Here is a 14,879-nt window from a genome sequence, read left to right on the forward strand (position 1 = left end):
AATTAGAAACATCTAATCTACAGTAGATATACAGTACTCCCCAGAAATTCGCGGAATCCCAGGAACCCCCAAAAATTTCTAAAAACTGCAAATATGGTTTTTCTCCTGTCAAAAGGCAGGAGAGGGCAGCTGGGGCACCGGCGGGTGAGACAATCACTCGCGGTATGCTCCAAACGCCTCTTCCTGTTGCTAAAGTCAGGCTACATCAATCAGAAGCTGATTTGACACGCCAGATAGCGTGTCAAAGCAGCTTCTGATTGGTGTAACCATGATTTTAGTAGAAGGAAGTGGCAATCGGAAGATTCCACAAATTACTGAATCCGCGATTCACGAACCGCAAATTCACAGGGGTTTACTGCACATGTTCATGCTCCTCCATGTGCAAAGGGAGCAGTGATTTTAACAATTCAGACATGAGGAAAAATACTCTCCCTCCACATAGATGTGGAAGCAGTTTCTAAATTTGGTGCTCCCTCTTTAAAAGGGTCCAATTCCCCCCATAATAGGTGGTCCCCAACCTAAGATCAGGCTTTTTACCCCACTTGACAGTATCCAATTCCACTGCCAGCAACTTGATCCCTAAACCACCCAACCACCCATCCCGGCAACAAACAGACTGTTCATTTTATCGTTAGTCAACAAACAGACAGACTAAACTAAACCTTAAGTTTGTATACCGCATCATCTCCACACTCGTAGAGCTCATAGAGCTGTGGCCAATGCTGGACGACCCCTGTGGTGCAAGCCTAAACGCCCTGCCAGCAAAGAGAGAACATAACAACATAAGAATTGCCTCTGCCGGGTCAGACCAGGGGTCCATCGTGCCCGGCAGTCCGCTCCCACAGCGGTCCCCGAGGTTCATGATCTGTAAGTGTTCCCTACCTAACCTAAAATGTCCATACCCTGTTCGCTTAATGTCCTGTAAGGTAAACCTCTATCTGTACCCTGTTATCTCCTTCGCTTCCAGGCAGCCATCCAGTCCCTTTTTGAACCCCAGAATTGTACTCTGTCTTATCACCTCTCCAGGAAGCGCGTTCTAGGTGTCTACCACCCGTTGAGTGAAGAAGAACTTCCTTGCATTCGTTATGAATCTGTCTCCTCTCAGTTTTTCTGAATGACCTCTTGTTTTTGTTGTCCCTGCTAGTCTAAAGAATCTGTCCCTCTCCACCTTCTCTATGCCTTTCATGATTTTATAAGTCTCTATCATGTCCCCTCTCAGTCTCCGCTTTTCCAGGGTAAAGAGCCCCAGCTTGTCCAACCGTTCGGCATATGAAAGGTTCTCCATGCCCTTTATCATCCTCGTTGCTCTCCTCTGGACCCTCTCGAGTATTGCCATGTCCTTCTTGAGGTATGGCGACCAGTATTGGATGCAGTATTCCAGATGTGGGCGCACCATTGCTCGATACAGTGGCAGGATAACTTCCTTCGTTCTGGTAGTGATACCTTTTTTGATAATGCCCAACATTCTGCTCACTTTCTTTGAGGCCGCTGCACATTGCGCCGCCGGCTTCATTGTGTTATCCACCAATACCCCCAGATCTTTTTCTTGGTTGCCTTCCCCCAGTACCCTCCCTCCCATCGTATAGCTGTACATGGAGTTCCCCTTCCCTATGTGCAAGACCTTACATTTCTCCACATTGAAGCTCATCTGCCATCTTTTTGCCCACTCACTCAGTTTGTTCAGGTCGCTCTGCAGTTCTTTGCATTCCTCAACAGTTCTGACCCTGCTGGAGAGTTTTGTGTCATCCGCAAACTTGATAACTTGAGAGTCTTTACCTAAAGGCCTTATATGGAAGCCTGACCATTACTGGTAATTCTGCAATATTACCAGTAGAGCTCTTGGTAGTCTTTTTAAAACCCAAAGCAGACAAGTTAGGAGTGAGTAAGCATTTCTCATACCCCATTAGATATCAGAGATTCCTGGTTATCTCAGGTCAGGGGCAGCAGAGTGACTTACAGTCCAGGGGCCATTACTAAGGGCCTTGGATTCTGGAAAAGTAGCCTAAGGTTCATGCCCACATGGTAGGGACTGGCTTTGGGTAAAGGGTCTTTATAGGTAAGGAGTTTGGCATTGCACTGGAAGGGTCTGTTTACTGGCAAGGAAGGGTCAGGTGAGGAGTCTTTGCTGCTGGGGGGTGGCATATGAGGGGTCTGTTTGCTATTGTGGGAGCTCCAGATGAAGGGTTCATTTGCTGTTAAGGAGTTAAGTGAAAAATCTGTTGCTGAATGAGAAGTTGGGTGCTGCTGGGTGAGTTGGAGCAACAGTTATTAGGATAGAGACTTGAACAGGAGAGGGGGAACACTAGCATCATAGGGACCCAAAATGTGGGATTTACAGCTCCTCTTACATCAGGCATTTAGACATACCTCAGAGCAGGTGTAAATTCCAATGTCTAGGTTTTCAGGGCAGATATGGATTCCCTTCATGAAACAGGGAATCCTCAACTCTATTGCAGTTTCATCCAGGCCACTCCCTCTCTTTGCCCTCACCATGTCACTTTGCCATTCAACTTCTCCATATCTAAATGATCCTAGTTCTGAAATGGCATTCAAATATCTGAGCATCTCCGCATCCATACCCACACACATACATAATTCTGCCATTGAGATTTGAAGATGACTCTAAAATAAGGGTCTTCACATATAGCTGGGGTAATGTGGCCAATGCTGGACGAACCTCTACAGTCCATAATGTATATGGCAAGACGGATCAGGAGCAAGTATACTTATTCTATAAAATATTCATATCATCCGACTATAGGTTTTGCTTATCGTGGGGGGATGGGGGTGTGTGAGAAGAGGATTTCTTATAGAGGAACTTAGTAAGTAAAATGAATAATTACTGGATGATGAGTGTGAAACTGCTGGGCAAACTGGATGGACCATGCAGGTCTTTATCTGTTGTCATTTACAATACACTCTCAGTTAACCGTCACCCATGGGGATTGATAGATGCCAGATAAATGTAGTTTCTGGTTGCTTGAGAGTTACCATTAAAAATAACCTAACTAATACTATACCCCATACAATGCCATACCATAAACTGTTCTAGACAAACTACTGGGCATGTGGTAGTCCAGGATGCCCATGTTTTTTGGCTTTTGAGTTAGTTTTAAAATGACCAAGTCAAAATGATCTACCAACAATAAAATTCTAAAAAACACAAAGCACACTGTATGCAGAGAAAATGTTAATTATAATTTATATTCGGGGGGGTTTTTTTCCAAAGAGGTCAAGGCAGATGACTTTAAAATATGCAATGTTACCTCAGTAACAACTATATAAAAATAGACAAATATACCCTCTCCCCTTTTACTAAACCACGATAGTGGTTTTAAGCGCAGGAAGCTGCGCTGAATGCTCCGCATTGCTCCCGACGCTCATAGTCTTCCTTCGCTAAAACACACTATTGCAGTTTAGTAAAAGGGGGCTATAGTGCAAAATATAGACAGCAGATATAAATTCTCAAAACAGACACATTTTGATCACTAAATTGAAAATAAAATCATTTTTCCTACCTTTGTTGTCTGGTGATTTCATGAGTTTCTGGTTGCATTTCCTTCTGACTGTGCGTCCAATATTTCTTCCCTTCTTCCTGCCTCCTACATCCTTCCTTTCCAGAACTCATTCCATTCCCCAAACATCTCTTTCTGTCCCTCCATGAGTCCAACTTTTTCTTCCTCTCTCCCTGCCTGCCCCACTGCCACCTAACACTCCATTCCCTCCCCCAACTTTTTCTTCCTCTCTCCCTGCCCCCTCCCCTTTCTTTCTTTCTCTCTCTCTGCCCCTTCTTTCTTTCTATCAGTCTTTCTTTCTTTCTCTCTCCCTGCCCCCCCAAGCCACCGCCACAAATTTCTCCCTGCTTCCCTGATGCTGCAAAAGCCAGGCATGTGCAGCCACTGCACAAGTGCTGGGCCTACAAGCCTCCCCCTCACACACACACATGTCAATTCTGATGTCGGAGAGTAAGTTCCGAGCCCGGAACTTCATTTCCGATGTCGGATTTTATGTCGGGGGGGGAGGTAAGGCTTGTGGGCCCAACTCTTGTGCAGTGGCTGCACGCGCCTGGCTTTTGCGGCGTCGGGGAAGCAGGGAGAATGCAAAGGCAACGCGAGTCTATCACAGAGCCTGGGATGGGCTCCGTGATCGACTCGTGTTGCCGTTGCGATCTACTGGTCGATCGTGATCAACCATTTTGGGCACCCCTGTGGTAGGCAAAGCATGGGCATACTTAAGTGTAGTGTGCCAAGTTTACATTTAATTTTCCGCCAGAAATTGATTTTATTTTCATTTTAGTTTAATGCATTAGAGTATTTCTTAGTTTGTTTGTTTTTTCTGGTTGCTTGAGAGTTCTAGTTAAGTGCATTCCAGTTAACAAAGAGTCTACTCTACTATGTTACTAGGTATGTTTAAAAGAGATAGGAAGTTTCATCTGAGTGGGGCAGGGCTCTGAAGCTTTTAAGTACAGTCCTATACTTAAAGGGCCATGCCACACTAGGTACCGTGCAGGCTCAGAAGCTGTTAGTGTTATAATTACCAGATTTTTCATTCGGAAAATCTGGACCCCCTTAGACCCACCCCAGGCCCACCCAATTCCACCCATCCCCTCCCCATCATGCCCCAATCCTGCCCTAGCCCTGCCCCAGCCCCGTCACCTGCTGCCTCCTCTGATTGAGCAGGAGGGCATGCGTGCATGTGACGCGATGACGTTATCGCATTGCCCTCCTGCCCGATGGCAATTTTGAGGGAGGCTTTTCAAAACCCGGACAAAGTGCCGGGTTTTGAAAAGGAGGATATGTCCGGTGAAATCCAGATGTCTGGTAACCCTATTTAAGGTGGCACAGGTGGTGGCCCCAGCAGAGGCAGGAAGAAGGGAGCGATGCTGAACACAGGAGAGGTGAGATGCTGATCTTCTGCTGCACCAGAGCTCCAAACATTTTTGCTATGCATATCCCTAGTACATTACTGGTTAGCACTAAACTTATTATTAAAGTGAGTTGATGCAAAACAAGGGCACATTATGAACCTGCTAATATGGTGCCTTATAGCCACAGTTCAAGAAGGCAAAACATGATTCCAAGACAGCTACCTATTATAACTTTGTACCAGAAATGGGATACAGCCTATAAAGCTAATAAGTCCAGAAGTAATTCATAATACACGTTCCTCGTGCCCTCTACTAATGAAGCAGTTTGTGGGTTTTTACACAGGAAGTACCAGATTGTTCCCAGTTTCACTGATTAACCTGCAAGCAAATTAGGTTCATATTCCGTACTTTGAACCAAGGTCTAACAGAAGTAGATTTTTTTTTTTAAAGTATACACTCATTCACTGTGCCTCACAGGTTATCTGAATAACTTTATGAGCTAAACACATGAACCTTTTCAAACCTTGTACAGAGATAGGACAAACCACAGTGGACCAAAGTTTGCTTCGACTGAAACACTATCGCGTTGTCTCAAGTAAGTACAAATGAGTCATGTAATTCTTCCATTGTCCCCTGCCTTCCAAAAAAATAAAATCTCCCTTCCTCACACTAAACAGAAAACATGGTCAGAGTACCTTCAGAAGCCTGCTACCATTTTCCCGAAAGTATCAGTGCTTAATTATTTTGATCCAATACACCTACACAGGCAAAGAGTAGAAATTTAAGAGTGAAAAATTGAAAGCAACAATTTGTGAAGCAGTAGGATCCTGAGTATGTTCTGAATTAGTTCAGCAGCTGACCAGATTCTGTAGTTAAGAGTGATTTCCCATCGTCAGTCCTATAATAATAATATAACAACTGGTACATACATAAATGTGGCTTCTGATTTGTCAAACATTTTCACTGTAACTTGTCAGTGACATTTTTCACAAACTAATCACTCAAGCCGCACACAGCAGGCAAAAGAATGAATAACACTGCACTTAGGCGAGAGGAAAGAAATCGTGTAACACAATGTCCTTGGCATCGGGAGCAGCACTGTGCTCACAGACTGGGGGGGGGACATTTTTTCATCAATCACTTGAATTTCTTGAAAACCACGCAGGGTCAATTTTTAAAAAGGTTATGCAGGAAGGTTTCCAAACAGAAAGCAAATTGGTTTCTCAGCAGACAACAGAACACTCTGACTCCCGGGTAACAACCAAAATGATTGGAGCAGGAAGGAATCACAGATGGGTCCCGATTCATGACAGGTTTGATTATAATGTAGTTCTAGAAGACTGGCAGACAAAATTCAACTCTGGTAGTGGTTGGGAAACTCAGAGCGACGGGAGCAGTAAATCAAATAAAAAGACACTAGTTTATGTGGCAAATCTTGTTCTCATTCTGCCCTTATGACAAACATGATTTTAGGCCGTATGTTATAAATGCAAGATTAATACTACTGTGGGCAAACTGATAAGTGCCTTATTCCATCTAATTTGTTCCATGTATTGAATAGATAGTTCCCTCTGACACTCACTTTTATAGCAAAAAAAACCCCCAAAAAAACCCCAAAAACAAATCTAGTCAATATTTAAAATGTGCTGAGATGTTGGGCACAATACTAAACATCTAAGTACTTTTTAAAAAAAATTCAGCAGTATTATGGGGGGTAATTCTATAACTGGTCACCTGATTGATGCATATTTTACAGTATAAAGGAATATAAGTATCTGTAGAGCTCATTTTCAAAAGACAGACGCATCCAAAAAAACGTCATAAAGTGACTCTGGTGGCTGATACGGTACTTTCATGCATTGAACTGAGCATGCACAGAAACGCTGGGATCAGAAACCAGAATAATCTGCCAATTTCTGCTGCTCAGGCAGTGTGGGCAGGGCTCTGGCAGGGAAACTCTTAGACTGGCGGGGCTTGAGCATCCCTGCCAGCAAAGGAATTGGTGGGGGTTACAACAACAGCAGCAAGGGGAAAGGACTGAGAGAAAATGCTTAGACTCCCTCAACTCCCCCCCACCCCCATCTATCCTTGCCCTCCCCCACCCCAATCAACTTCTGGCTACACCCCTGGCTGCAAGTACAGTATTGAAAACAACCTTGTTTGTGGGGGCTTTTACCTGACTGAGTTATGATACTAACCGCGAGTATTTCAGATGAATCTGTTTGTCTATTTGTATGTTTGTAATATGATGATTATGTTTGTATTTTGTAAACTGCTTAGGTTTAAGTGGGTTACACATTTTTTAAATAAATAAATACATGTGGCCGGGGGGGGGGGTATTATTTTCAATATGATGACTAAGGCCCTCTTTTACTAAGGTGCACTAATCGAATTAGCACACGCAAAACACTAATGCGTGAATGTTAGTTTATGGACGTGATAGCATTTAGCATGAGCTAATTCAATTAGCTCATGCTAATCGGTTAGCGTACCTTAGTAAAAGAGGGGGTAAATCTGAGTTTAGACGTTTTGTGGAACATGGACAAAAATCCAGTACCAAACATGCCCATTTTCAAAACTGCAAAATGTCTAGAAATAAGTTGTTGGGTTTTTTTTTCGAAAATGGATGGGTTTGTACTCAGTGCATCTGATCCTGTTCTAAAATTAATGAGAAATGGACGTGCCTATGTGAGGTAAAGACTTGGATCTCCATATTCTGATTTGGATGCCCAATCTAAAATCTAACCCTATATCTTATGTTTCAATATTGGCTTACAAATACAGAAAGCATTTTTCCTATAGACTGATAAATGAAAATCCTCCTGGTGCATTGGGTCCAGAGTGGCCAATTTCTTAAACTTCCTACTTTATCAAATCTCATCTATGCACTGGTTGTTGTTTCTGTCACTCTGAAGTGATTGCTGTGCCAGTGAGAATATTCCTTGCAGGGCCTCTGCTACTGAAAACAATCACTGTCTGTGACAGTGTTAAGACAGCAGGGAAATAGATTCAAAGTGTCACATACAATGGCTATGTCTCACTTACAGAAAGAAATCAAAGGATCCCTCCAACTGGAAGACTCAATACACTTTCTAGTTTCATAATTGTCAGCTGACAAAAGGCATGACTGCTTTATGACCAAATGTTAATTTGCATTTTCCTTTTGTATTCTGTCTTTTCTAGAAATGGCAGCGTCACTGTTTTATTCAACATTTATTTTGCACAACAGATATTGGAGGAGAAAATAAAGAATGTGCTGGTCTCGGGTATCAAAGCAAATGCAAGTGACCTTCTGAAGATATTTAGAATTGACTTGGATACCATAATGATCATAGGTAACTCTCCAACTCTACCTATTTCGTAAAGCAGATCTTCTCAACTCAGTCCTCGGAGCACATCAGGATAGATCTGCATACCAAGGAAGCAGTGCATACAAATCTATCTCATGCATATTCATTATGGGGCTCATAATCAAAACAATAAAAGTCTAAAAAGTGGCCTAAATGGGTACTTGGATGATCAAAAAGCCTGAGAGTCCAAGTACCCAAATCCAAAGCTGGTTTTAGACGTATCTAAAACCAGCTTATGCCTTTCCCTACCTCTAAATTCATAGAGCGAAAAGAGACATTTTTAGAGGAAGGGAAAGGGCGGGAGGTGGGCTGACCTACACATAGTTGTACAGCAGGTATAACCAAAGATTTAAGCAGGTTACCTAGTCAACACTTATACGTTTTGACTTAGACCATGTCAAAAGAAGTATGTGCCGAAAAAGGGGCAATGAGCTCAGCAACCCCGGCAACCTGCCTACCACCACCACCAACGATCGCAGCAGGAGGGAGCCCAAGCCCTCCTGCCCTGGTGACTACCTAAACCCCCCAACCTGACAACGATCAGGACAGGAGGGAGCCCAAGCCCTCCTGCCCCGGAATCGACCCAGTAGCCTTAGGCCCCTCCTATGGGCAGGGCCTTAGGCACATGGGCTGGATTGGGCCCATGTGCCTAAGGCCACACCCACAGGAGGGGCCTAAGGCTATGGGGCCGATTCCTGTTGGCCCAGGTGCCTCAGGCCCTAACAGATGGTGGGCCTGCCAGATGGACGGGTTTGGGACCCATTCATCCGGCCAACATTCTGAAGGTACGGGGGGAGGTCGAGGGATCAGCAGGGGGTCGCAAGGTCGGCAGGTGGTGGGATGATCAGTGGTTTGGGGGGGATGATTGTGGGATGGTGCGCTGAGAGCAGGGGGGCCTGAAATCCCTCCTGCCTGTATCTTAGTGGGGGTGGAGGGTAGGGGGTTTTGCCGGGGCAGGAGGGCTTGGGCTCCCTCTTGCCCCGATCGCTTTCAGGGGTGTTGGCCTTTCCCGGGGTAGGAGTGCTTGGGCTCCCTCCTGCCCTGATCATTGTCAGTGATGTCGGCCTTTGCCGGGGCAGGAGGGCTTGGGCTCCCTCCTGCTCTGATCGTTGCTGGGGGGGGATTCTCTAACTGGTGTTCTTTTTGACAGACACCAGTTACAGAATCCATCTTTTAGGTGAAGGACTGACCTCTCCTTCGCTTAAAAGCCCTTGTTTTGGGCGTTTGGGACTTAGGCTTTTTTTAGGTTGATTATATGGTGCAAGTTTATATGTAGTGGTGGTCTGGGCGTTTAAACAGCTGAACGTAGAGGCAGGCCATTATTTAAAAAAACCTCCTTTTGGACTGTTTTTTGAGAATGGACATTTTCCCTGCTTCTACTTTCAATGTTTAGGGCCTTAGGCCAATAGGGGACTTGGATGTTTTTTTTTATTATGCCCCTCCACGAATATTGTCCTCAAGGACTGGGTTGAGAACCACTGCCCTAACATTTTCAGAGCACAAGAAAAATAATCAGCAGCTATACTTTTGCTCAGGAAATATGTGTTTTGCGTGAGACAGACATGATATCATATTTTCACTTTGCTCTTTGTTAGGGTTACTAGACATCTGGGAAAACTCAGACATGCCCTCTTTTTAGAGGACTGTCCGAGTTCTTGGATGGACTTTACAAAACCTGGCAATTTGTCCGGGTTTTGGAAAGTCCTGAGCTCCAGCTGCATCTGGAGGGCCTTCAACAAGCATGCGTGGATGACATCGTATACATCTGCAATTGCTAGAGGCCCTCCAGACGCAGCCTGGAGGTTAGGAAAAAGAGATGTGCTTTTGGGGGGCGGGGTTGGAGGCAGGACCGGGTGCAGCTGAAGACAGAGTGGGGCGGGGCTAGAGGCAGAACAGGGATGGTTGGAAGCTGAACAAGGCGGGGTGGGGGAGTGAGACGGGGCATGCGTTTGGGTTTCTTTATCATCAAATATGATAACCCTACTCCTTGTGGTATACAAAGATGGCTATTAATTCTGAAGGTCAATGTTCAAAAGCTCGTATGTGGTGGCAGGGCTTTTAAAACATTTCAGACCACTTGAATGGATAATTGTAGATGTTTAAATTGTTCTAGGTCCAAAATGTTTTTGGGAAAAGGGAGTGGTATTTGGGGTAGAGAGTAACATGGTAATGAGAATAGTATCATCCTCAATTCATCCCATGCAGTTCTCTTCCTATCTACACCCCCAACCCCACTAATTTATACATGGAAATAAGTCGTATATAGCTTGAAGAAAAAAATCTATTAGACCTTTAAGAAAAATTCTGATTATATAGCTCAGGTTAAATTAGTTGTGCTTTTTGGTCATCTTTGGTAAGTTCAGAGGTGAAAATGACCTTTCAAATGAGATAGTGGTGGCTGAAACAATTAAAATATGCTTTGCAAGCTGACTTAGTTTAGGCCAAACTGTTTCCTTGTTCTGCCCAAATAACAAAACAGACGACCAATGAGAGGCCTGGGTCTGCAAATGTTGGAACAGTGCAAACAAGAACCAGACCACACACAGCAAATAATGTGGAGAGCAGACAATTTATTGAAGAACGGATCAGTTAAACATGTGCCTAGCGTGGTCACATTTCACCTATAAATAGCCTGCATTAGTGACTTATAACTAGAGGGAATCCATATGTAGATTCCTGCTGTGATTCCTGTGGCTATTTTACCCAGTTTTGTTAACTCAAGGGAGGTGATTTCATTGATTCCCTCTAGTTCCAGCCTATTTGTAGGTGAAACGTGGCCACATTGGGCACATGTTTAGCTGATCTTTTCTTCAATAAAGTGTTATCTGCATCATTTGCTACCTGTGGTCTGCTTCCTCTTTAAAATGACAACATTTTAGGCTTATATAAGCTATTTGCATGATCATCAAAGCGGTGTACAAAAACAAGGAAAAAGAAAAGAACCTATAATTTACAAATAGGAAAGCAGAGAGGAGACATTAAAAAAACTTAATCATAAGTGTTATCCAGGGTGTTACAGTGTCCAAATGTAACCAGGCTAGGCCCCCTTCTGAGAATGTCTTAGAGAAGGGGTCGGTGACCTGCAGCTCTTTGACCATGTGGCTGCAGCTCTTCTCATGCTTCAACGGGTTAGTGGCAGGGATTCAAACTGTTGCTTGTCGCTAACCCGGAAGCAGGGCATGCATTAAGGTATTGCAAAAAGGGCAACTGCCTTGGGCTCCACAGCTCTGGGTTGGCCCCCATGGGTCAGCATGCCTTCTCCTTTCTTTCGGCACAAGTCCGACGCCCTCACCTACCCCATCCAGCTGACAAACTGTCCACAGCAGCGATTCTAAAGCGTTGCCTGCAACCTCCTCTCTCCTTCTGTCACAGTCTGCCCCCAATGATGCAACTTCCTGTTTCTTCCTGTTTGATTATGAACGGATCCTGCACAGATAAATGTGATGTTTTTCTCAGTTATTTATTACATTTGATATGCTTATTTGCATTGCATAGAGCCACTGTAGCATTATAAAAAAGTGGAGGTTTTGTTATGCCAATGAGATGTCCTTGCCCCAACAAGTTTACCACCTGATCTCTGTAGGGTGGAGGCGGGGCTCTGAGGCTTATTCCTCCAATTTTGTTCACTTTATAGACTCAAGTTGAATAAGTCCTGTGTATTTGAAAATAGTAAAATCGGGACTTATTTTAGATATCCTTGATATCAGATAAGGTATACATGCTCCTTTGTGCTAGACAGCAGTAGAAGTGTTGAAAATACCATATATACGCAATATAAACTGAGATATTTGAGCCAAATGGGAGTCTCGATTTATATTTGGGTCAGTGCTGACCCGCCCCCCTCTCGAACCTGTTTCAGGTCTCTGCCAGGCCTACTGTGAGATCTGGTGGTCCAGTAGTGGCCAGGACAGCAGGGATCACTCCCACCTCCTGTCCCTTTAAGAATTTTTACCTCCCTCCCGCCTCCCCTTTGTACCTTTAGTGAACTGTGGCAGGAGTGACCTTCCTTTGCTCCTGCCCATGCAGAGCTACTAGCTGATTGGCTGCCTCGAGTTCTCACAGGACTGCAAAAACTCATGGCAGCTCATGTTGATGCTATGGTTGAATATTGAACTGATAAAGTTTTGAGTCTCTAAACTCAGGTCAGCCTTTCGGGTAGGCCAGTATGGTCAGCCACAGGAAATGTGCCATGTTTTAGAGTAAAATAAAATTTATTATAGAACATTTTGGAGACTGAGATTGTGAGGCAATACAATTTTCATTTAACTATGGAACAGAATAAGGCAGAAACATCAGAAAACATGAACAATGAGACTTGAAAAGTGAATATAAAAATAAGCTGTCAAAAATGTTACTCAGAAATGATAAACTATTGCCAGTTTAGGTAACTCCCCGTTCCTCAAGTTAGCCATATCGATTAGCGCATGCTAAATCAGCTTATAAGCGCTAATCGATTAGCACACCTTAGTAAAAGAGGGGGTTAATCTCTGTTTTAGATTGCTCAGTATTTTGCTGTCGCATCTGTGTGCCTTTTCTGTTTTCCTTGAAATAATGAGGACTGGCTATGATAAAATTCTGATAAAAGACAGCCACGAAGAAATAATCTGAAAGGCTTCACAGAGATGGTCTCTTGAGTATCCTTTATTTTCCATGGCAACCTCACTGTTTAGCTACAGTTTAGTTCCCCACTAATTCTCATTGTGCTTTAGAAGCCAATTTATTGTCCGTGAATAAGCCTAGGAATAAAAAGCTCCACATCCATTGTTTTACGTCTTAGCGTCTTATTGCCAGTTGAGAATAGGTTCTTCTAGTCCAGATTTCTTAAAGAAGAAATGCCAGCTTCACCTGGAACTAACTACCAGCCAGAGAATATGAAAAGCTGAATTGTGTCAATCAGTCAAAAAATGTCTTCCTACATTGGGGGGAATTCTATAAGAAGGTATCTCCTTTTGGGCGCTTCGATGCTGAACAGTGAATGCTTATTCTATAACAGGCCTAGGAACACAGATGCGCTTAACCAAGTAACGGTACCCCGTACATTTAGGCACTCTTATTTACAACAACTATAGCCCTGGTGTAACTAATCTAATCTAGGATTTGTGAATCATTCTATGCCTATAAAAGTTCAAGGCGATTTACGATTACACAAGAGCTCATACAAAAATGGTGAGTTTACAGAAGATAATCCAATCCAAAATCTCTGGAAAAAAGGAGGCTCAGGGGTGATATGATAGAGACCTTCAAGATCATGAGGGGCATAGAGAGGGTGGATAGGGACAGATTCTTCAGACTGAGGGGGACAACAGGTACGAGGGGGCATTCGGAGAAACTGAAGGGAGATAGGTTCAAAACGAATGCAAGGAAGTTTTTTTTCACCCAAAGGGTCGTGGACACTTGGAATGCGCTACCAGAGGACGTGATTGGGCAGAGTACGGTACAAGGATTCAAACAGAGACTGGACGGATTCCTGAGGGATAAAGGGATCGTGGGATACTGAGAAAGCTAACCAGAAAATAAGTATAGAAACCCGACCAGGTCGTGCATGTGCAAGACCGGAGGGCTAGGACTTTGATGGGAAGATAGGACGCAATAGGAAACCAAGGTGGCATGGGGGCCCCTTCTGGTGATTTGGACAGGTCGTGACCTGTTTGGGCCGCCGCGGGAGCGGACTGCTGGGCAGGATGGACCTATGGTCTGACCCGGCGGAGGCACTGCTTATGTTCTTATGTTCTTATGTTCTTAAGTTTAGTAGAAGGGTTTCATTCATACCTCATCAGAAAAAATACGGACATAACACAATTTTGTATATGAAATAATAATTACGAAAAACGGAGAAAAACAAACCTTACCTGCAAGCAGTCGGTATGAATGAAACCCTTCTACTAAACTTAATATACAATAGGTTTTGGATTGGATTTTTTTTTTTTTGTTATATACGATTGTATCCCTTGATGCATTTAGGAGCTGACAGAAGAGCCACGGTAGCGTATTACAATGAAGCAGAGAGCTTACAAAACATGAGCTGATACAGGCAAGCGGAGCTTACAAAGTAGACACTGCGGCAATCAGCAAAGAATGACATGAGGATTATACAGAGCAGTTGGTGTAGTAACTTACAGGGCGGTGAAAGGAACGGCGGTGACGGGGCGGTGCAGAGGATGGTGGGCCGGGGACGGTGCAGTGACGGGGACAGATTTTTTCCCCGTGTCATTCTCTACTAGTAAGTAAAGAATGACACGGGGAAAAATTTTTTCCCCATCCCTATCCATGCGAGCTCTGCCCCGTCCTCACCCCATCCCCGCCAGCTCAGTCCCTATCCCCATGAGCTCCATCCTTGTCTCTGTCCCATCCCCATGAGCTCTGTCCCCCTAAACTATCTGATCCCATCCACCCAAGCCTCAAACGGTTTTATACTGAAATTTTATTAAAGTATAAAAACCCTTTCTCTCCTCTCCTCCCCTTCTATCTCTCTTCTCCTCCCCCCCACTATCGAGAAAACTGAAGTCAAATCACTACATAATGCTATATAGAAAAATAAAGCGAACAGAATACTGAAGTCGCACATGGCAGGAATAGGGCAACTACTCCCTGGTCAGAGAGAGCCCTAAGACATGTCGCAGGTTTGTTGTTGCTTTTTGTTGTTGTTGCTGTTGCTGGCAATT

At 44.1% G+C, this 14,879-nt stretch overlaps 1 protein-coding gene across 1 annotated transcript in view; it reads left to right on the top strand.

Moving 5' to 3' along the window:
- Positions 1-14,879, top strand: part of TMPRSS15 (transmembrane serine protease 15) — a 306,859-nt gene that overhangs the window by 149,435 nt on the left and 142,545 nt on the right. Inside the window, exon 8 of the mRNA XM_033942905.1 lies at positions 8,051-8,202. Coding sequence (XP_033798796.1) covers positions 8,051-8,202 — 152 coding nt within the window. The remainder of the gene's footprint in view (positions 1-8,050; positions 8,203-14,879) is intronic.

The sequence above is a fragment of the Geotrypetes seraphini genome, chromosome 4, assembly GCF_902459505.1.
Source record: "Geotrypetes seraphini chromosome 4, aGeoSer1.1, whole genome shotgun sequence".
Taxonomy (NCBI): Eukaryota; Metazoa; Chordata; class Amphibia; order Gymnophiona; family Dermophiidae; genus Geotrypetes; species Geotrypetes seraphini.